This window comes from Haliotis rubra, unplaced genomic scaffold (genome assembly GCF_003918875.1).
Source record: "Haliotis rubra isolate DU_JTF1 unplaced genomic scaffold, ASM391887v1 Scf77, whole genome shotgun sequence".
Taxonomy (NCBI): Eukaryota; Metazoa; Mollusca; class Gastropoda; order Lepetellida; family Haliotidae; genus Haliotis; species Haliotis rubra.
Genome location: NW_025767490.1, coordinates 2307440 through 2331088, shown reverse-complemented (window position 1 = coordinate 2331088; position 23649 = coordinate 2307440). Strand labels below are relative to the sequence as shown.

Genomic DNA, 23649 nt, shown 5'->3' with positions numbered 1-23649 from the left:
GGCTATCGTCTTGCAAGAGGAATGTCTCCCAGCAATACCGCCGTGTCGGAATGTCTTGTCGATGAAGATGGGATTTGAAATGAAACGTGGAGACAAATCTTTCATACAGTAAAACTGACACAATCTGAACTTGTGTTCGTGTTCCATCAAACCATGCAGAATCGAGACGACTACAGCAATTAGTGCCCCGAGGGGTTCTGCTCTGGCATCATGAACATTCCTATCCGGATATTGGTTCAGTGATTTTTTAAAGTGTTGCTACGTTGACATCAGGATTAATTATTGATGTGTTCTCTGCTCACTGGTGTCATGACATTTACATAATTGGTCCTTCAGAAATTATTCACCATTTGTGCCTGAAACCATATAACATGCAACGATTATTCTTTTCTCTCATAGTGTGTGATGACGGAGATGTGTTCTGATGCCATGCGTGCCGCATTAATAACGTATATATTAGTCGACATATCTCTTACTTGGTCGGCTAGGTCGTCTATGGCACTGTAACAGTATAGCGTCCTTCAATTGGCTCTAGATTTGTCAGTACCATACCCATTATCTTTGTTTCCCCCGAAATGGTAAATGTCTGAGACAAGCATCATTCAGTAATCCCTACCAAAATATGCTGACATGTCGTGACATAACTGGAATGTTGATAAAACCAGCTCACTCACTGATTACTTAACCATTTAATGCAGTTTACATACATGTAATTTAAGCGACAAATCCTTTTCCATATCCTTACGAAATCTCAACTAAAAGCAGAGTGCATTGTACAATGCTTAGTTACTAATAACTAAGCACATCTACTAGAGAAGACTATGAAGGATTTGAATACTCCAACAGTATCACGTACCCAATTCTGTTGCAATATACATGCAGGGTAATAAGCGCAACAAATTCTTATTCATGGTCATAACATTTCTCAGCTAGAAGGACATTAAACTTTACGATTTCAACTATATCAGCATGTAAAGCACATCATCAAATAGTCATCACGAAATAGTGATCGTATCATGCGCAACCGTCACGGATACATCCATAGGAATGCAGGTGAAAATAGACACTTATTTCTTGTCACTGATGCCTCAAGTATGAACATGTCCTCGCCCTCAAAATGTTTTGATAAGTTTATTAAGACCATTGCGATTCTCTTGTGATCATCAAACGTATCAGTCTTGTCCCTCCATTGGTGTTCAACCGTGAAGTTTTTTGTTCGTTTAAGTGTTGTTTAACGCCACAGTCAGCAATATTCCAGATATATGACGTTTGTCTGTATATAATCAAGTCTGGACCTGATAATCCAGTGACTGACATCATGGGCATCGATCTACGCATTTGGGATACGACAACATGTGTCAACCAGGTCAGCGAGACGGATCACCCGATCCCGTTAGTCGCATCTTACGACAAGCGTTTGTTGCTTCAATACCAACTCTAACCCGGATCTTCACGAGTGTACGTAATGGCTGAGCGAGCCAAGCGATATAGTTAAAGATTAGACAGACTGCCTTAGACGCCGTTGTTTATTTACAGGCTATACAACTGACTATTTTCTTATATCTATTTGATGATGTTGTGTATAACGCCCACGTGTCTCTGCAGTATTTCGTATCAAAAGAATGGAACCTAACTCATCTTATGTGTAGTTAGACATGTGTCGATACTGCATATATTTTGCTAGAAACAGAAGATTTCATCTGTTATTTCATGATGAGGACGTGTGGTTTTATATCCGGATGAAGGAACATTTTCTTCAGAACATAGGTTTATTGATACCCGTCTAACGATTAATTTATTATGAAACTGCTTTGCCAGAAAGTGAATTTGAAACATGTGAATGTGTCTAGCAGGCTTTATGTAAATATCCATTCTGCATTCATTGATGACAAATATTTGTACTTAAGGAGTAAATATATACTTAGACGCTTTACCACGCTAACTATCAATCTTATGAATATCCATAATATGAACATTACTGCTGTCGATTTGAGCATTTTCTGTGGCATCTATTTAACTTGAGAGACCGCTTTCTACTTCAGCAGGAAATGGAATAACAAATCGATGTTTCCTTGAATTCTATGTGTTGCCATACTGGCCTTGTCTACTAAATACACTGTCAACCCGTCTGTCAAGCTGTGTCTGGCCGTCTGATGTCGGTTTGATTGCATTCGCACAGTCGCCTTTTTCTTTCACAAAAAAAGAAAATAGCCTGGGCAACGCCAACTGCACTACGTGTAAGGCTGCATGATCATAGGGGGTTATTCCGAACTCCCACTGACATTGACCAATGTGTACCGTTCCTGCAGAGCTCATTTTACGGTTGTACAGAGAATATAGATACCAAGTACTGTAACGTGGAACACAGCAATATTCCAGCCAAATGACGGTTTTCTGTAAATAACCAAATCTGGAACAGGCAGTCAATTACATGACTCTTAGTCGACTTCCTAAGCATCAATCTACTCAGTTGGGATACGATGACATGCATCAACCAAGTCAGGGAGCCTGACCTGACCTCCCGTTAGTCGCCTTTTACAAGCATGGGTTGCTGACGACCAATTCCAATTCGGGTCCAATGGGAATGGGTGCGTGTGAACATTTCTGTTTCCTCACAGGGAACGACAATATATGCCTTTTAAACGGACTTTTGCATACAGAGTTACACCCCTATCAGACGTATCAGGATCAGCTGTTCGTTGGGTTGATACCCAGATTGGAGCCTTGATATTACAGTAACGTATTTATTTTGCGATCATCACCCTTTGTTTAAAAAACATTCCACGGAAAGTAAAAGTGTGCTTGAACCTATTACTTTCCCAAAAGCGATAAAGGACACCGAGTTGGACAATAATTTCTGCTCTCACTAAACCGCCGCGCCGTGTAGCTGTAATACTGTTCACAGCGGCGATAAACCCAGCACATTTCACCTTCCCTAAAGTTACATTCAACATCTGAGAAAAGCAGGAAACGAGATTCGACCATATCAGCTGATAATTATGGGCAAAAGGATCCTTCCGAAGTCAACACAGGAATACGAAATTTGAAATCTTAACGAATGTCTAATTTGATGGTGTTTCCGCTGCCATGTTGCTCTTGCGTGCTTCCGTAACGTCCATCAAGGGTCCCGATTCTCCCAAGAGTATATCGTTACAGCATGGGTCTCAGTATGTTCCGATTGATCATACATGAAGCTCTGTGACGGCGAATTCCACTGACCATTTAGCACGCACGGACTCAAAGCAGTTGACATGTATGTTGGCTAATTCAGCACAACCGTAACCAGAGAGTAACATACTTGGAAAATCGATCTATGCCTCTGATAACGGCCTGACCATTGATACGTGCGGCAGGCTTTGTCTCCCTACTCCACAATCTGGAAACATTTCCGTCGACAAAGGCGTTTGATAGGATTCTGCTGTTGGTGAAGTTCAGTCTACGCTGAAAACAAATTTGATTAGTTTTGTGTCTGTAACGTTCGTTATCCGAAGATTTTATAATTATGCAGCAAATACATTTGTAATGTGTGCTCAAAAGATCCATTACATGACTCTTAGTCGACTTGTCAGCATACAAGACACTGACTTGGTGAGCCTTTTATTTGTCTTGGGCAGTTATCAATGTTTCTCCGTTCTATTTGGGACTTAAATCCCACTGGAACCGACGTAAAATGGAATCCATTAGAAAAATGTTTGAAACATGTATGGGAACCTTTGGGCAATTCCTAGTAAAGATGATATTACTCGTTTCACGGTTTCAATAGGTATTACTCCAATTGAAATGGATGCACGGGTCTCCGAGAGAAGGTAAACGCACACTGTCGTTCCGAGGTAAATACAAGTCATGTGGGAGATTATTTCTGTATGCATTTATTATACAAATTTTAGCACTATCTCTGTATGCCAACTCTTTATCTCTACCTCACTGTCACTTCTATTGAATTTTCAAACGTATTTTGTATTAATATCTTTATCTGGTCATAATCTCTGTTGATCATTCTCTTTCTCATTGTTTCTCTTTTCTACTTCTCCCTCTTCTCTCGATCTTCCCCTCGTCTCTTTTTTCATGTTCCCTCTATGTTCTTTCCAATATCATTTTCCCTTTTTAACTTTGGATAACATGGCAATACCTTCCCACCTTTTTCTGGATTTTTCCTGTCTTACTCTCACTCGTTTCGTGTTTGGATCCGTAGTTTTCACTAATGTCACTGTGGGCAAGGAGTCACTGCAAGTAATCAATCCAGTGATGGTAAATGAGCGAATTTAATCAACACCGCATTCTACAGTTCTTCGGTGGTACGAGAACAATTCAAAGTGACGCACCTACTGGACGTTTACAATGTGAGCATAAGCAGATTATGATATGGTAGTGAAAGACCCAGAAACAAAACCAAAGCATATAGGCGATGCGTGAATATTTGACGGTGCCTAGAAATAAACAATATCTCGGGACCAGAAATGGGATTTACATTAATTCAAAGACATGACGAGAGGGGGCCGTTAATCAGATAAATAACCTTAAGACGATTTTCAAAACAGCACCCAACCACTAGCTATTTATGTATGATAAAAAATTATGTTAATAAAATAAAAACAAAACAGCAGTGACCACTATATTTATGAATGTTCACCAAAACAAAACAAAACGACTAATTCATTGTTACCATATATAATTACAAGACAGCGGGATGTCAAGAATATCTTGGAGTGAGTATGACTGAAATAATTGTTTATATAACAGGGAATCAATAGGCAAGATGCTACCAATTCAAGTACCGATAAACGAGATGAGATTCAACATAAACGAAAACGATAAAGGGAAGCGTATAATAAACATGCAATTAAGCTCACCTAACTGCGGGTGTAGGTGATGTGTGGCCGATCACGTGCCAGGATACTCAGATCTTTAACACGCGAGCATTCAGCATTGGGCACAGCTATCAATTAATTCTCTCCTCAGCATGAGGGAAGAAAGTTAACGGATTTCTGATCAAATTGAAGATGAGCTCGATAACAAGTCTTCACTCCATCTTTCCATGTCATACACACTGGAGCCATAGCGTGTTCAACTGGGCAGCACCTCCACATCCTCTCTTGATGGGATCATGTTTGTTGTGTGTGTTAGATTTGAGGAGGCAGGTCGATGTCAAGCATTTATTCAGAAATCGGGCAATAATCTTTCCTTGCTATATGTGCTATTTACAGCTTGTCAACTATTCATGATTTTATCATTTGTATGAATGACCATTTTGATCTAGATGGGTTATTGATGACACGGGATTCGGTTTGTAAACATAGCCCCTGAATTGATGGGATGTTATTTGCTGGCTGAAACGTCAAGTTTTATGAATTTTCAATACAAATCTGTGGCAGGCGTTTGTATAAATTCGGCCATTACTTCAGCCTTGGGTCTAGAAGAGAATGAAGATATGATGTAGGATTCTGATAAGACAGAAAGTTGGATAAATCCCACATTAACTGTCTTATTGCCATGGCGAACGTACCATAACTGGTTAACTCTATAAAATACTTGACATCTCCCATCCTGCTTAACCTTGGTATCTCTGTGCAATCAGACTTCAAACAAAGCCACAAGATTTGTACGATCTCATGTTCCGAGTGCGTGTGATAAACATCAATAATACATCCGTACATGCAGCAACACGTGTTCTATTGGGGATCATTAACTCTGACATATTGAACCTTAGAGCCAAAACCGGTTCTGGAATGTCTGGTGCAAATATTATATAAAAAGTCATTTCATTCGCTATTTTAGGACGGCAAAAATATGTCATCCTGTTCACGATGAAGGGTATTTTAAGAAGCTGTTTTCTATAGAGGCTGTCCTTTGCTGTGGAGCGCCACTATCAGTGTTGATGAAAGCCTCAGGCATCAGAGTTATTAACGCCGATATTGCTTGATTTGGCTCATGCTCTGGAGACGAATTGCCATACTCTTGGAGCTTTTTCTATCTGATAAATGTGTTACACTAGATAGTAACCTGATTAATAGAGACTGGTTGAGAGTTCAGGGTCCAGAAAGTGACCAACGAAGAAATTATTTATTATCTTTAACGCGAAGTCACACGAAGGGGAACCAGCCAATTTTCATTGATGCAATAGGATTTGAACAATTCACTGATCGGATAAAGTCACATATGTAAAGATCGTATCTTAAAAGTAGAAAGCATTTTAACATTGCCTGTTGTTAAAGGGCACTTTAAATGTTCTATTTCGTAATTGTGTGCTTTTAATGTGAAGCAGGTCGATGAGAATTACTGTGTTTTAATGCAGCCTTGGTCTGTCAAGACGGCGGTAGTCCATCACGAATACCTCATTTTAGAACTGAGCAATCCGACCAGATGCTTGAAACTCTGTGGAGAAATGTGTTCAAATACAGTACACTATTGTAATATACTGTGATCAGCTAGTGATGTCTGTAGAGGTCTGTCTATAGTTTCTCTCCATGGAATGGGAATTCCACAAATGCCTTGATGAGGGAACATTTCCGTACAGCATCTGCAGAGTCAAGCACAAAGTTTAAGGTTCTGACGCTGGTGGGTGTTTCATCTCCTGAGCTACAAATGATTATATAGCTTTATGTAGCATGTCTCGCGTACACTGATGGGATGTTTCAAAGTCATCAAGAAAACTATCAAAGAACAAGATGTGCAATCAGACATAAACCACTTTGTGAGGAATCGACCAATAGATTTGTGGTGACAAAACAATATTGTAATCAGACTGTTTGATTTTGACTGTCAAACATGTGATATGTTGGATCCGGTTTGCAGTCGGCCAGAATTAGATTCACTCTACATCACAGCTGGATTTCATATGGCACCTTAACACTTCCTGCCTGGAGACTGAAATGAGTGGGAAATGTAGTTTACGTCGGAAATACGTTCACATTGGTGGCCGACAACAGGAAGGCAATACACATAACAGGCTAGAGTTTCTTTCATCCAGGCTTGTAAATATATTGGCGGCTTGGGGCAATGACAGCCGTCTGCCTTGTACAGGAACTGACGAATACAAGTGTAATTGGGTCTGTTAGGTTGGGTTAGGTTCTATCTGTTAGGTTGGGTTAGGTTCTATCTGTTAGGCTGGGTGATATCTTTACAGGATGTACATACAAACACCGCTGTGTCGAACTCTGATGTGTCGAACGTGCAGTTGTTAAGAAGTAAAAGCTTGGTCCCTCGATATTCCTTAAAGTGTATTTAGTAAAGTGAATGCATACGGATAAAAAAAAATATGACCGCATCGAAGCTGCTTTTGTGCAGTATATGAATGTGTGTAATAGAAAATAAGTGAACCATTATCACAAACCAGTGGGGAACCTATCACAAACAAGGGCAACTGTGGATCTGATCACAGCGCCATGTAACACGTGCGGTATATGAATGTTTGATAGAAAAGAAAAGAAGAGAAATCAAATGACCTGACCTGTTATCACAACCCAATGCGGAACCTACCACAAAGAAAGGCAACCAAGGATCTGTCCTCCTTAGACAAAATAGATGTATAATCGACTGATCATGAATCGAACACTAACATTTAGATAATAACAGAATGGCATTGCATCATTCTATGTATGAATTAATAGACTATTATTTGAAGTTAAATTTGAACTTAAATATAGATACAAATAATACGTACATGAAATCGAACACTAATCTGTGAAATTCATAAACCATTAAACTCCAACAAACCAATCAACTTCCCAATCTCTATTGTTGTCATGGCAATATGTAATAGTCGTTAAAAAAGACAAAATTATTTTCATAACCTTACGAAATCTTCGTTGAGACTGTGTCATGCACGTGTGTTCATTATCCACTAAGCATCGCCCGGAAATATGATGATCTGAAATAAGTTATAGTACATGTAACTCCAATTTCCATTGTCCAGCTGTGCACTTTCGCTAGAGTAGACTGTGGAGGAAATTTAATACTCCAACAGTGTCACGAATCCAGTTCTGTTGCAATATCCATGTAGGTTAATATGCGCTTCAAAAGCCTATTCATACGCGTAACAGTTCTCTGCTGAAGGGCATTCAATTGTACGATTTCAACAATATCACCATCTGTTTATGAATCATCATCAAATAGTGATTACAAACTAGTGATCGTATCCTGCGCCAACGTCAGGAATACATTCAATGGCAGTCAGTTGTTTACCCGAATATTCACATGAATGCAAGTGAAAACAGGGACTTAGTTCGGACATCATGCTATTGTCACTGAATCTTCAAATATTAAAATGCCTGCTATGGCAAAACGTTTTTATACATTCACTAAGACTATTGTGATGGTGTTGTGATAATCAGATATCAGTCTTTCTATTGGTATTCAAACATTATTCAACGTAATGGTTTTCGTTTGTTTGTTTGTTTGTATATTTCTTTGTTCAACGCACTTTTCCAGCTATATGACGACGGGCTGTACATATTCGAGTCTGGACCAGACAATCCAGTGACTGACATCATGAGCATCGATCTAAGCAATTGGAATACGATGACATGTGTCACCCAAGTCAGTGAGCCTGACCACCCCATTGCGATTGTCACCTCTTAAGACAAGCGCTGGTTGCTGAAGACCAATTCTAACCCGGATCTTTACGGGACAATGTAATAGCTAAAGCCAGCATATTCGGTATAGTTCAAGATTAGTTCAGACTGCCTTGCGAGTTGTGTATTTAAAGGTTATACACTTGAATATGTTCTTTTATCATCCAAAACTGTGTTCCACTGGAGATATTGCTTGTGTGAGATCAAACGATATCTCCTATGAGATATCGTTTTGACAGTAGATTTTGGACAATGCTATGACTCCATGAACTTGATGACAGCTATGACATCGCTGCACTGAAAGTCTAATGGCAGTACCGTGATCTGAAATGTACATTTTTCATTGAAAACTAATGAAGAGTGAATTATCTATGATAGATAGAATCTCACCCTCGCATTTTCTGATATCAACTTTATCAACACTCATTGATAAAAGTAAAATATACTCGGCAAGCCTCGGATATTTGTAACTTTATCAACTGGTGTTGATATAATTGATATCAGAAGACACTTGGGTAAGATTCTCTATATATCTATTTGAGAATGTTGTGTAACGCCCACGTGGCACTGCGGTATTTAGTAGCAAAAGTATAGAACGTAATTCATACTACTTTCAGTTAGATGTGTGTGGAATACTATTATAGAAACAGAAGGTTTCATCTATTGTTTCATGCTCAAGAAGGTTGATGTTATCTCCGGATGAAAGAACAATTTCTTCAGAACAAAGGTTTATTTCTGCACGAATAACGAATAATCTATTATGAAACATTGCTCGTATCTGAATTTGAAAAAAGCGAACGTGCCTAACAGGCTTTATGAAAATATTCATTATGTATTCATTGGTGACAATTCTTTGTACTTAAGCAGTAAATGTATAGTTAGATTCTTTACCACACTAAAAGTCAATCTTATGAATATCCATAATATGGACATAACTAGTTCAGTTTTGAGCATTTGCTCTGGCATCTATTTTAACTTGAGAGGAGGCTTTCTACTTCAATAGGTAATGGAATAACAAATCGATGTTTCCTTGAATTCTATATGTTGCCATACTGGCCTTGTCTACTAAATACACTGTCAACCCGTCAAGATGTGTCTGGCTGTCTGATTTCGGTTTGATTGCATTCGCACAGCCTCTTTTTCCTTTCAAAAAAAAGAAAATAGCCTGGGTAACGCCAATTGCACTAAGTGTTAGGCTGCATGATCGTAAGAGTTATTCCGAACTCCCACTGACATTGACCAATGTGTACGGTTGTAGAGAGAATATAGATATAAGTACTATAACGCTGAACACAGCAATATGCCAGCCATGTGACGGTGTTCTGTAAATAACCAAGTCTGGAACAGGCAATGCAGTGTTTGACATCATGAGCATCAATCTACTCAGTTGGGATACGATGCCATTCATCAACCAAGTCAGCGAGGTGACCTGACCTGCATTTTACAAGCATGGGTTGATGAAGACCAATTCCAATTCGATCTTCACGTATTCCAAAGACGATAATGGGAAAGAGTGCGTGTGAACATTTCCGTTTCCTCACAGGGAAACCCACTATAAGCCTTTTAAACTGACCTCTCTATACAGTGTTACACCCCTTAGACGTATCAGGATCTGTTGTTCGTAGGTTTGATACCCAGACTGGAGCTGATCATATCCCCTTGATATTACAGTAACGTAATTAACGCATTTATTTGGCGATCACCACCCTTTGTTTCAAAACATTGCACGATGGGTGAAAGTGTGCCTCAACCAATTACTTTCCCCAAAGCGATAAAGGACTCCGAGTTGGACTATACTTTCTGCTCTCACTAAACTGCTGCGCCGTGTAGCTGTAATACTGTTCACAGCGGCGATAAACCCAGCACATTTCTCCTTCGCTAAAGTTACATTCAACATCTGAGAAAAGCAGGAAACGTGATTCGAAGTTGTTCGCAGAGAAGTCGAGGTAAAAAGATCCTTCCGAAGTCAACACGGGAATACGGAATTTGAAATCTTAACGAATGTCTAATTTGATGGTGTTTCCGCTGCCATGTTGCTCTTGCGTGCTTCCGTAACGTCCATCAAGGGTCCCGATTCTCCCAAGAGTATATCGTTACAGCATGGGTCTCAGTATGTTCCGATTGATCATACATGAAGCTCTGTGAGATCTGCTCGGGCGGATTCCACTGACCATTTAGCAAGCACCGACTCAAAGCAGTTGACATGTATGTTGGCTAATTCAGCACAACTGTAACCAGAGAGTAACATACTTGGAAAATCGATCTATGCCTCTGATAACGGCCTGACCATTGATACGTGCGGCAGGCTTTGTCTACCGACTCCACAATCTGGAAACATTTCCGTCGACAAAGGCGTTTGATAGGATTCTCCTGTTGGTGAAGTTCAGTCTACGCTGAAAACAAATTTGATTAGTTTTGTGTCTGTAACGTTCGTTATCCGAAGATTTTATAATTATGCAGCAAATACATTTGTAATGTGTGCTCAAAAGATCCATTACATGACTCTTAGTCGACTTGTCAGCATACAAGACACTGGCTTGGTGAGCCTTTTATTTGTCTTGGAAAGTTATCAATGTTTCTTCGTTCTATTTGGGACTTGAATCCCACTGGAACCGACGTTAAATGGAATCCATTAGAAAAATGTTTGAAACATGTATGGGAACCTTTGGATAATTCCTAGTAAAGATGATATTACTCGTTCACGGTTTCAATAGGTATTACTCAATTGTAAATGGATGCACGGGTCTCCGAGAGAAGGTAAACGCACATTGTCGTTCCGAGGTAAATACAAGTCATGTGGGAGATTATTTCTGTATGCATTTATTATACAATTCTTAGCACTATCTCTGTATGCCAACTCTTTATCTCTACCTCACTGTCACTTCTATTGAATTTTCAACGTATTTTGTATTAATATCTTTATCTGGTCATAATCTCTGTTGATCATTCTCTTTCTCATTGTTTCTCTTTTCTACATTGAAAACCTCCCTCTTCTCTCGATCTTCCCTCATTAATCTCTTCCAATATGGTTTTCCCTCTTACATTTTCCTTTTAACTTTTGATAACATGGCAATACCTTCCCACCTTTTTTCTGGATTTTTCCTGTCTTACTCTCACTCGTTTCGTGTTTGGATCCGTAGTTTTCACTAATGTCACTGTGGGCAAGGAGTCACTGCAAGTAATCAATCCAGTGAGTCACTGTAAGTAATCAATCCAGTGATGGTAATTGAGCGAATTTAATCAACACCGCATTCTACAGTTCTTCGGTGGTACGAGAACAATTCAAAGTGACGCACCTACTGGACGTTTACCATGTGAGCATAAGCAGATTATGATATGGTAGTGAAAGACCCAGAAACAAAACCAAAGCAAATAGGCGATGCGTGAATATGGTTTTACGGTGCTTTTAGAAATAAGTCAGCAATATCACGGCGGGGGAAACCAGAAATGGGATTTACACATTCCACTCATGTGGGGAATCGAACCCGGATCTCCAGCGTGACGAGAGGGCCGTGTAATCAGATAAGTTACCCACCACCCAAATTAGACGATGAAAGATTTCGGCCACTCGTAAGGTACCCAACTCTACACAGCTATTTGAGGTGCCTGAACACTCGGACCGTACATCAATTCAAAGACATGTTAATAAAAATAACCCTTTTTCAAAACAGCAGTGACCACTATATTTATGTATAATAAAATTTACGGTAAAATTCAATCTGTCAAAAGAAAACAAAAATCCATAAACTAATTCTTTGTTACCATATATAATTACAAGACAGTGGGATGTCAAGAATATCTTGGAGTGAGTATGACTGAAATAATTGTTTATATAACAGGGAATCAATAGGCAAGATGCTACCAATTCCAGTACCGATAAACGAGATGAGATTCAACAGAAACGAAAACGATAAAGGAAGAAGCGCATAATAAACATGCAATTAAGCTCACCTAACTGCGGGTGTAGGTGGTGTGTGGCCGATCACGTGCCAGGATACTAAGATCTTTAACACGCGAGCATTCAGCACTGGGCACAGCTATCAATTAATTCTCTCCTCAGCATGCGGGAAGAAAGTTAACGGATTTCTGATCAAATTGAAGATGAGCTCGATAACAAGTCTTCACTCCATCTTTCCATGTCATACACACTGGAGCCATAGCGTGTTCAACTGGGCAGCACCTCCACATCCTCTCTTGATGGGATCATGTTTGTTGTGTGTGTTAGATTTGTAGAGGAGGCAGGTCGATGTCAAAGCGTTTATTCAGAAATCGGGCAATAATCTTTCCTTGCTATATGTGCTATTTACAGCTTGTCCACTATTCGTGATTTTATCATTTGTATGAATGACCATTTTGATCTAGATGGGTTATTGATGACATGGGATTTGGTTTGTAAACATAGCCCCTGAATTGACGGGATGTTATTTGCTGGCTGAAACGACAACTTTTATGAATTTTCAATACAAATCTGTGGCAAGCGTTTGTGTAAATTCGGCCATTACTTCAGTCTTGGGTCTAGAAGAGAATAAAGATATGATGTAGGATTCTGATAAGACAGAAAGTTGGATAAATCCCACATTAACTGTCTTATTGCCATGGCGAACGTTCCATAACTGGTTAACTCTATAAAATACTTGACATCTCCCATCCTGCTTAACCTTGGTATCTCTGTGCAATCAGACTTCAAACAAAGCCACAAGATTTGTACGATCTCATGTTCCGAGTGCGTGTGATAAACATCAATAATACATCCGTACATGCAGCAACACTTGTTCTATTGGGGATCATTAACTCTGATATATTGAACCTTAGAGCCAAAACCGGTTCTGGAATGTCTGGTGCAAATATTATATAAAAAGTCATTTCATTCGCTATCTTAGGATGCCAAAATCATGTCATCCTGTTCACGATGAAGGGTATTTTAAGAAGCTGTTTTCTATAGAGGCTGTCCTTTGCTGTGGAGCGCCACTATCAGTGTTGATGAAAGCCTCAGGCATCAGAGTTATTAACGCCGATATTGCTTGATTTGGCTCATGCTCTGGAGACGAATTGCCATACTCTTGGAGCTTTTTCTATCTGATAAATGTGTTACACTAGATAGTAACCTGATTAATAGAGACTGGTTGAGAGTTCAGGGTCCAGAAAGTGACCAACGAAGAAATTATTTATTCTCTTTAACGCGTCACACAGAAGGGGAACCAGCCAATTTTCATCGATGCAATAGGATTTGAACAATTCACTGATCTGATAAAGTCACATATGTAAAGATCGTATCTTAAAAGTAGAAAGCATTTTAACATTGCCTGTTGTTAAAGGGCACTTTAAATGTTTCTATTTCGTAATTGTGTGCTTTTAATGTGAAGGCAGGTCGATGAGAATGATTATGTTTTAATGCAGCCTTGGTCTGTCAAGACGGCGGTAGTCCATCACGAATACCACATTTTAGAACTGAGCAATCCGACCAGATGCTTGAGGCTCTGTGGGGAAATGTGTTCATATACAGTACACTATTGTAATGTAGTTTCTCTCCATGGAATGGGAATTCCACAAATGCCTTGATGAGGGAACATTTCCGTACAGCATCTGTTGAGTCAAGCGCAAAGTTTAAGGTTCTGACGCTGGTGGTTGTTTCATCTGCTGAGCTACAAATGATATAGCTTTACGTAGCATGTCTCGCGTACACTGATGGGATGTTTCAAAGTCATCAAGAAAACTATCAAAGAACAAGATGTGCAATCAGACATAAACCACTTTGTGAGGAATCGACCAATAGATTTGTGGTGACAAAACAATATTGTAATCAGACTGTTTGATTTTGACTGTCAAAAATGTGATCCGGTTTGCAGTCGGCCAGAATTAGATTCACTCTACATCACAGCTGGATTTCATATGGCACCTTAACACTTGCTGCCTGGAGACTGAAATGCGTGGGAAATGTAGTTTACGTCGGAAATACGTAAAAGCTTGGTCCCTCTATATTTCCTTTTTAGAGATCAGTCTGCGGTTGTATTGGACACCGGATAACTCGAAGTATTTAGTACGTCGACACAACAGATAGTGTCCGTATATTCCTTAAAATAAGGGCATGTAGTTTCTGATTTACTTCGTACAAGTTTCCGGGTTTGTCTAATTTTTAACTGTATGACAGCTATTTTAGAGGGACAGTAAACTCAGTCGTCGACCAATCCTGTAAACCCACTATAGTGGGTATGGTGCCTGAAGCAAAGCTGACCAAAGATCCATTGATCCAGCAAACGCAAGGGACGCAACTCTTTACTCTGAATGGCAGCGCCTTATACCGCTGGGCCAAGACGCTTCTCTGTTGTTGCCGTCTATGATTCTTTTTCTTTTTCTTTAAGTAATGTATATTATTCGTCGGACATATTTTGCGGTTCCCCTGAACAAATAATTATTGTCTTCACACTACTGTGTGCAAATGTCATTGACGTACGTAATGATATTTTACATTCAAGGTATTTCATTGTCCGTGATTTTGATCGTAGTATGAATTCGTGCAAACATCACCAACATCTGAAGGAATGATTTAAATCCGGCTAGGACCCATGCAGGTACCAAAAGTACTGTAAGTCCCTAGTGTGGTGATCTAAGTTCAGTTGCTGGTGATCTCCAGCCCATTGTTATATTGTAAAGTCTAATATATTTGTTTAATTTTAAAGTTGTATGCTAGGCTTAATTCTCTGAGATAATCTATTTCATTGACCGTCCTTGATCGACAGAATTTTATAATTTATTTGCATTATTGTGAATTTATAACTTTTTAAAGTCCAGATGTGACTATAGATCTTAACTCATTCACTAACGTAATTGTATTTTATAACACGTCATTCGATTAGCCAATGACAGTATTAAATTAAAGTAAACAGCTTTTCATCTGATAACAGTTCAAACATATTCATATGTCGTATGAGCTCCACTTCTTCAGTTATCATATTCGTTCCCGAGCAACAAAAACGCACCATCGTCCATGGTTTTGTTTCACAATGGTTTCTCATTTGTTTCGAGACATGCACAGTAATTATACACTGGAATCTTGTCGAGTGGATAGACCCCGTGCAGACAGCCATGTTGGCGGAGTGATAAAGTCTTAAACTAACGGGTTGTTTGGAAGTTAACGTGATCGATCGTTTATCAGGATAGCCACAGCTTTATCGTGTATTTTGGCTCGGAACGTGGCAAAAAGACAAAACCGTAGGCATCCCTGCCTATCAGCGACCATCAGATCTCCTCATGTAACGGCAATGGATAAACCATACAGGGAGAGAGGGAGGAGTATAGATCAACACTGAATGAAGAACATTCTCATCATTAATGCATACGTGCTCCTCATCGATCAGCGATCAGAACGGAACTCAAGTCTTCCTGAGTGACCGCAACGGGGAATGAAGACTAGGTTCTTCAGTTGTAGATTACAACAGGATAAAAGAAAATACCAAGACGTTGTGTCGGGAATATGTTTAAGCATCTACAGCAAAGTAACAGGGCTGTTTGTGTTGAAGTTATGCGGGAATAACACATCTGATGGACAACAGTTGGAATATAGACAACCAGAGCAGAACCGTTTGGTCTGAACGCAAATGTCTGAATTGAATGGAGGAATGGTCACAGTGAAAGATTACTGAATTATTCAACCAACAATACAGGTCGCTATTCTGAACTGACTTGATAATCACCGTTTTAAAGGATGAGTCAGAAACTCAAAATGAATCAGCCGGGAGACGTATCCATACAAGGATACTCTTTCAAGGAATATCAGCTCCGCTATGCATACAACAGCACTAACTGGATATCCGAAGACTCATAATGGAATGGTTCTTTCAGTAGAGGTGTATTATATCTATTGTTTATGGATCAATAACCGTTGTAGGCGTATCTCCTGACGACGGTTTACCCAACCAGCTCATATTAGTCCTAGAACTAAGTCAATGTTAGAGCTCATACGTGGCTTATTTACTGCTAACAATATGGAATGGTACTGCCGCATTTAACGTGTTAGCAAGATAAATATTCCCATTGACTTCTGAAGTGGTTAATCTGTAACTGGCAGATCCAACTAAATTATTTCAACATGAATTGGAATTATTAAGATTGATATTTGATTATCAATGTAGGGCAAGGTCCTTTATCAATGTTGAGAATTATTCAGAATTCTTAAGATGAGAATTATTCAGGATTGTTAAGATGAGAATTATTCAGAATTGTTGGTAATTTGGATGTTTTCAGAAGTTACTGAAACGCCGCAATTGGCGTACGTGACTGTCAACGTGACGTTTAGTAGACCTTATTATAATTTCAATCCACAAATGATATTTTATTTAATGTCCTGAGAAAACACAATACATCAATTACAGGCAGCGAATAACATATTTCCGATGGCTGTGAAGCAGCTGGTGAATTCATGTGCCTCATCCCAACCAAATGTGGAGCGCTGCACATACTTGACACTGAACGTAACGCTGCTCTTTGGGATTGATAGCCGCATTACGAAGCGCATACCTCGACGGAGTGTATACAAAACTTAAATAATCGCGTCACTTCTCGCAGCAAATCAATGGACATCTCTTTACAACGTGTAGATTGATGTTTTGGGGAGACGTGTTGCCTGTATTTTCATCATATTGATATTCCCAGCTTTACATTATGGCTCATTTGGATCATATGTACGTTCGGCAATCATACTGATGTCACTTGTATGACATGAGGATATAACTATTGGAAGCAGCTCCAATCCGTGGTCCAAATATGGTAGTTTCTTGTCACTTTTTGCTTACTGCAATTGAAAACGGACTAGTCTCCTTAACGTTGCTCCCCAGTGTCAGCTTCTGTGATAAATCAATTTAGGAAGCATGTTTTCAATCCTGAGCCGCTTGTGACAAAGTGACTTAACATTGATGACCGCGAATCTGATGTGATTTCATGTTCGGTGTCAATTGGCTCAGAAAACCAAGATCTGGATCTCACCTGGGTTAAGCTGCTTAGGTACTGAAGGCGAGGATCTGCTCATGTAACCGCTACATATATGGATAAGCTAGGGGAATCCCAACTCGCAGCCACTCTTAACACTGGTTCTCTTCAGCTATGGATGCCTAATGAAGTATCTCTGGTTTGTCAATCTGATGGAGCTTGTTTTGCCTGATAGTGATTGAGTTTTTATTCCTTTAGTAAGAACTGGGACAGCCGAGTCGGTGTTTTTAAACGCAATGTGCTATTAACAAGTTGGTGGAGATGCACATGTCACTATGAAGCCCATCGGAGAAAGTATCGATCCCTTGTGAATTGCCATTAACTTACTGACAAAACCGCTACAGACAACTTTGTATTTCTTCCACGGAGGAGAGAAGTCACCGATGGCTTGGATAGTTAAGATCTCTTTATTGAGTAAAGCAAAAGAGGTATTCTAGATCACTTTCGCTGATGTCAGGGAATGGTGCTTTCTTCGGGAACAAAGATGGAGCTGGATTTACTTACTGTGTGACGATTTACTGTCTGAAAGGTTATACGTCTCCGCTGAACCATTCATAACAATTTACTGTTTAAGTAGATGCAAGTATTGTAATCATCTAAGGAGTATTTAAGCACGAAGCATACATGAGCGTATGCATTATGTCGGAAAGCCCACGTTAAATCTCCAAATCATCATCATTGTCAGGAGCGTATCGTATTCATGCATAATGGACACGGTTCCACAATGTGTTGGATTGAATAGTCCAACTCCACCACTCACTGGTTACCTGGATGTTATGATATAATATTTTATGACATTCTTCTGAAGACTTCAAACCCTACGAGTGTAATCTGAGGATTCTTACAGTGGTGTACGGTTGTATCTGTGTTAGAGGAAGATACGCCTGTGTCAATCTGTGACAGAAGAACCAGATTCTTCAGTGTAGATCTTTCATGTTAATATTTTATGTGTGATATCACTGGGTGGCTACTTTTAACATAACGACAAGCGATCGATAGACACAGCTACTGTCGGGAACATCTGTATACATATACCAGCTTAGGTACATATTACCTGTGACTCACTGCGACGCCCGCCAGTTACTGAAAGCATCTGGGCAAAGCATCGGGCATATTTTTGAGAAAGGATTCATTGATTTGTCTGAAATACCCTTGAGCGCCTTGTCCAGAGTCGGGGTGCTTTGGTGACATTGCTCATAGTTCTTCTACTTCTGATGGAGATGTGAGGGGACTCGGCAGTGCTGCCAATGTGGAGTTTTGTGCGCTGACATTGAACATTTTCATGAATTATGAGCTATTATCATCGGCGTTAATGTTTTGTGTGTTTTGAGAAAGGATATCGTCGGTAGTGTTTACGAAAGTGATTGTGAGGTTCTTATTATAGTGACTGGGTCAATAGCTTGTGTATTTGGGCATACAAATGTACTGTTCCTTATGAGTGCTTTCTCTAATCTCTTACCTAACACGTGTTCCGCAAAGGTGATATTACATAATGCCAGCTTGTTATTATACTTATAGTAGAAGAACCTGACGAACTGACTTCTTGCAAGTCTTAATCATCCACTTAATCTGAACGTATTAGCTAATCAAGCGGAAATAACATCAGGTAATAGAATAGCGAGGGACAGCCCACATCGGTCTCCTGGATTGGAAGAGTTGTTACATGAAGGTATCTAGACGGAACCAGCAAGGTTGATGAAGACACTACAAACTGACATATGACTTAACATCAATCATTGATCAATGGCTGGCCGCCAACATAGGCGAGAGACTTCAAATAAAGGAGATTAACATATAAATACTTTGGATTAACGCTGTGTGGATTAACGGATTAACAATGGTGACCGACGACGCGATTAGTCTGCTGTTGGCGATGGAAGAGGACGCGTGCTTGAGACGTATGCTAAATGAACGTTTCACTCTTTCAGATTCAGGAGTGGTATATTGTAACTCTACCTTCGACACTGTCTCGTGTTGGCCTCCCACCCCCGAGGGAATCCTTGCTGTCATTCCCTGCCCCCAGGGTCTGAGTGTGGTTGATCCAACAAGTAAGTAGATGCTTAAATATTTACTGTCTTTCATACTCAGTCCGTGGAACGATATCGTTCCCCCTTGCTTCTTGTATGCAACATTGTTGAGTCCTGTTTCCTTCCTTAAGATCGATGGATTCCCTTGATGCCATGCAACACTTATTAATGGAGATTGTTGCAGATTACAGAATACACAACAGGCACATTTGCGGCCTTCTATTAGTATTGAAATTGCTTCATCCCGAGTTTTTCCATAATATTGACTCTACTCAAAACATGGCTGATTTGATACCTGATGCTGTTCACGGGGAGTGAAGGGTGGAATTGTAATTAATGGGGGTGCGAACGAACGGTCACAATAATAGCTTCCATTAACTAGGTGCCTGGTTTAGTATCATTACTTCACACTTGTGCATACTGACAATACAACGCCGTACGTGGAATATCGGAAACATGCTCGGGCCTAGTTGAGTATGTCATCGAAGAATGCAATGTGTATTATTACTGCCTTTCTCGCTAACATATGCATACATATACCTCAGCCACATATGATGAAATGCACGATCAAAAACCCACCCCTACTAACGCGCAAACTACCACGCCCTCATTCCACACCTGTGCAACATCAAGATCCCCACCTATGTCTACATCCATACTCACCACATCTACCCCAACACACGATCATCAACCCACCTCTACTGCTGCGCGAATTACCACACTGCATCCATAATCACACTCGCAAAACTTGAAACCAAAACAACCACATCCACACACGTGTCCAAATACACACCTACATCCATCTACACCCACAGCAACACCCATATGTACATCCACGCCAGTATCAACGCCAATATACACACCCACATTAATCTACATCCACAACAACACCCATATGTACATCCATGTCAGTATCAACGCCCATATACACACCCACATTAATCTACATCCACAGCAACACCCATATGTACATCCACGCCAGTAACAACGCCCATATACACACCCACATTAATCTACATCCACAACAACACCCATATGTACATCCATGCCAGTATCAACGCCCATATACACACCCACATTAATCTACATCCACAGCAACACCCATATGTACATCCACGCCAGTATCAACGCCCATATACACACCCACATTAATCTACATCCACAACAACACCCATATGTACATCCATGCCAGTATCAACGCCCATATACACACCCACATCTACACACGTATCTGTATCCAAATCCACGCCTACATCCACACATACATCTACCCCAACACGCGATTACCAGTCCACTACTACTGCCATCCCGACTACCACACCCTTAAAATCCTGTGTCCACACCCGCAAATTAACCCACATCCCCATGCACACCCACAAGACTCACATACACACTCATCACGACATCCACACATGTATCCAAATCCACACCCACATACATCCACAACCAAATGCACATCAGAACAAACCTTCGCATGCACATCAACATCCATAAACATCCACCCACGCATCCAAACATTCACCAGCATCTACAGACACTCCAACATCTACAGACACACCCACACCCACACTGATACCTACACCAGCATCCAGATCCACATCCAGATTCTCATCCACACCCACGCCCACACCCATACCCACACCCACACGAACAACCGCAACCGAACCCGTACCTACATCGTAACCATAACTACAGCCACACTAATCCACACGTACACTACACCTGCATCTACAGCCATATTCACACATATACCCACAGACGTATCCAGGTACCCACCAACACCCACAACACCCACATCCACATCCACATCAACATCAACATCCACACCCACACCCACACCCACACCCACACCCACATCCACACCCACATCCACATCCACATCCACACCAACATCCACATCCACACCCACACCCACACCCACACCCACACCCACACCCCACACCAACATCCACATCCACACCCACACCACCCATCCACACCCACATCCACACCCACATCCACACACATCCATCCACATCCACACCCACACCCACACCACACCATCCACATCCACACCCACACCCACATCCACACCCACACATCAACATCCACATCCACACCCACACCCACACCCACATCCACACCCACACCCACACCCACACCCACATCCACACCACACCCACACACCCACATCCACATCCACACCCACACCCACACCAACATCCACATCAATATCCACACCCACACCCACCCACACCCACACCCACATCCACATCCACATCCACATCCACACCCACACATCCACATCCACATCCACATCCAGACCCACATCCACATCCACACCCACACCAACCCATCCACATCACATCCACCCACCCATTCATCCCACATCCACACCCACACCCACACCCAAACCCACACCAACATCCAGAGCCACATCCACATCCACATCCACATCCACATCCACATCCATATCCTTATCCCACACCCATATCCATATCCATATCCATATCCACATCCACATCCACATCCACATCAACTAACAACCACATCCACATCCATATCCACACCCACAATGAAACAGCCTTACCCTTTTGCATACACCTTTAAGGACCCACACCCACACGAACAACCGCAACCGAACCCGTACCTACATCGTAACCATAACTACAGCCACACTAATCCACACGTACACTACACCTGCATCTACAGCCATATTCACACATATACCCACAGACGTATCCAGGTACCTACCAACACCCACAACACCCACATCCACATCCACATCAACATCAACATCCACACCCACACCCACACCACACCCACACCCACACCCACACCCACACACCACACCCACACCCACACCCACACCCACACCCACATCCACCCACATCCACATCCACACCCACACCCACATCCACACCCACACCCACACCCACACCCACACCCACACCCACACCCACACCCACACCCACACCACACCCACATCCACATCCACACCCACACCCACATCCACATCCACACACCCACATCCACATCCACACCCACACCCACACCCACATCCACATCCACATCCACACCCACACCCACATCCACATCCACACCCACACCCACATCCACACCCACACCCACATCCACATCCACACCCACACCCACATCCACATCCAGACCCACACCCACATCCAAACCCACACCAACATCCACATCCAGACCCACACCCACATCCACACCCACACCCACACCCAAACCCACACCAACATCCACATCCACATCCACATCCACATCCACATCCACATCCATATCCCATATCCATATCCATATCCACATCCACATCCACATCCACATCCACATCAACAACCACATCCACATCCATATCCACACCCACAATGAAACAGCCTTACCTTTTTGCATACACCTTTAAGGACTCTTCAGATATGCGACGCTAGATCTTTTACAGAAAACGTACAACATATAGGTCAATTATTCCAACGAAGTGAAAAACACTGCAATAGATAAGATATTGTTTCATCAGAAAATACGACACCTGGTGATATGTGGCTGAAGGCACCGCACAACCAGGCTGTATATCGTCAACCTTTTAAGCTCCATCCTCAGTATCAATGTCAATGTACATCATGAAATATACATAATGGAATGTCTAGCAACCATTTTATAAGTAGATGCATTATCACACTTGAAATTAAGAAAATTGATGGTTATAAAACCTTTATATATGTTTATCCACATTCCTCCCGCAAAGATCAATAGTGTTACTTTCTTTACACACACCGACTTTCATATCCTAAGCTGTATCATATTGTGTCACTATATGATGAATTCAAACTTTCATATATTTGAATTCCGTTCCAATTCGAAAACGTATTGGTAAACGATAAAGTCAAGGTGTGAAAAAACTGAAATATTTAGGTTTTTAGTAAAATCCCCCAGTAAAAATCAGAAAAAAATCAGATGAGTTTAAATTTAACAAATAGGTTATCACAAACACACACGCGCACGCATGCACGTGCACACACACACACGAGCACGCATGCATGCATATATATGTATGTGTTCCTTGTAAGGTAATAATG

General features: G+C 41.0%; 1 protein-coding gene across 1 annotated transcript in view; it reads left to right on the top strand.

Moving 5' to 3' along the window:
- LOC124260619 (corticotropin-releasing factor receptor 2-like) overlaps positions 1-23649 on the top strand; it is a 177224-nt gene that overhangs the window by 83799 nt on the left and 69776 nt on the right. Inside the window, exon 2 of the mRNA XM_046694940.1 lies at positions 19481-19600. Within this exon, the coding sequence (XP_046550896.1) occupies positions 19481-19600 (120 nt within the window). The remainder of the gene's footprint in view (positions 1-19480; positions 19601-23649) is intronic.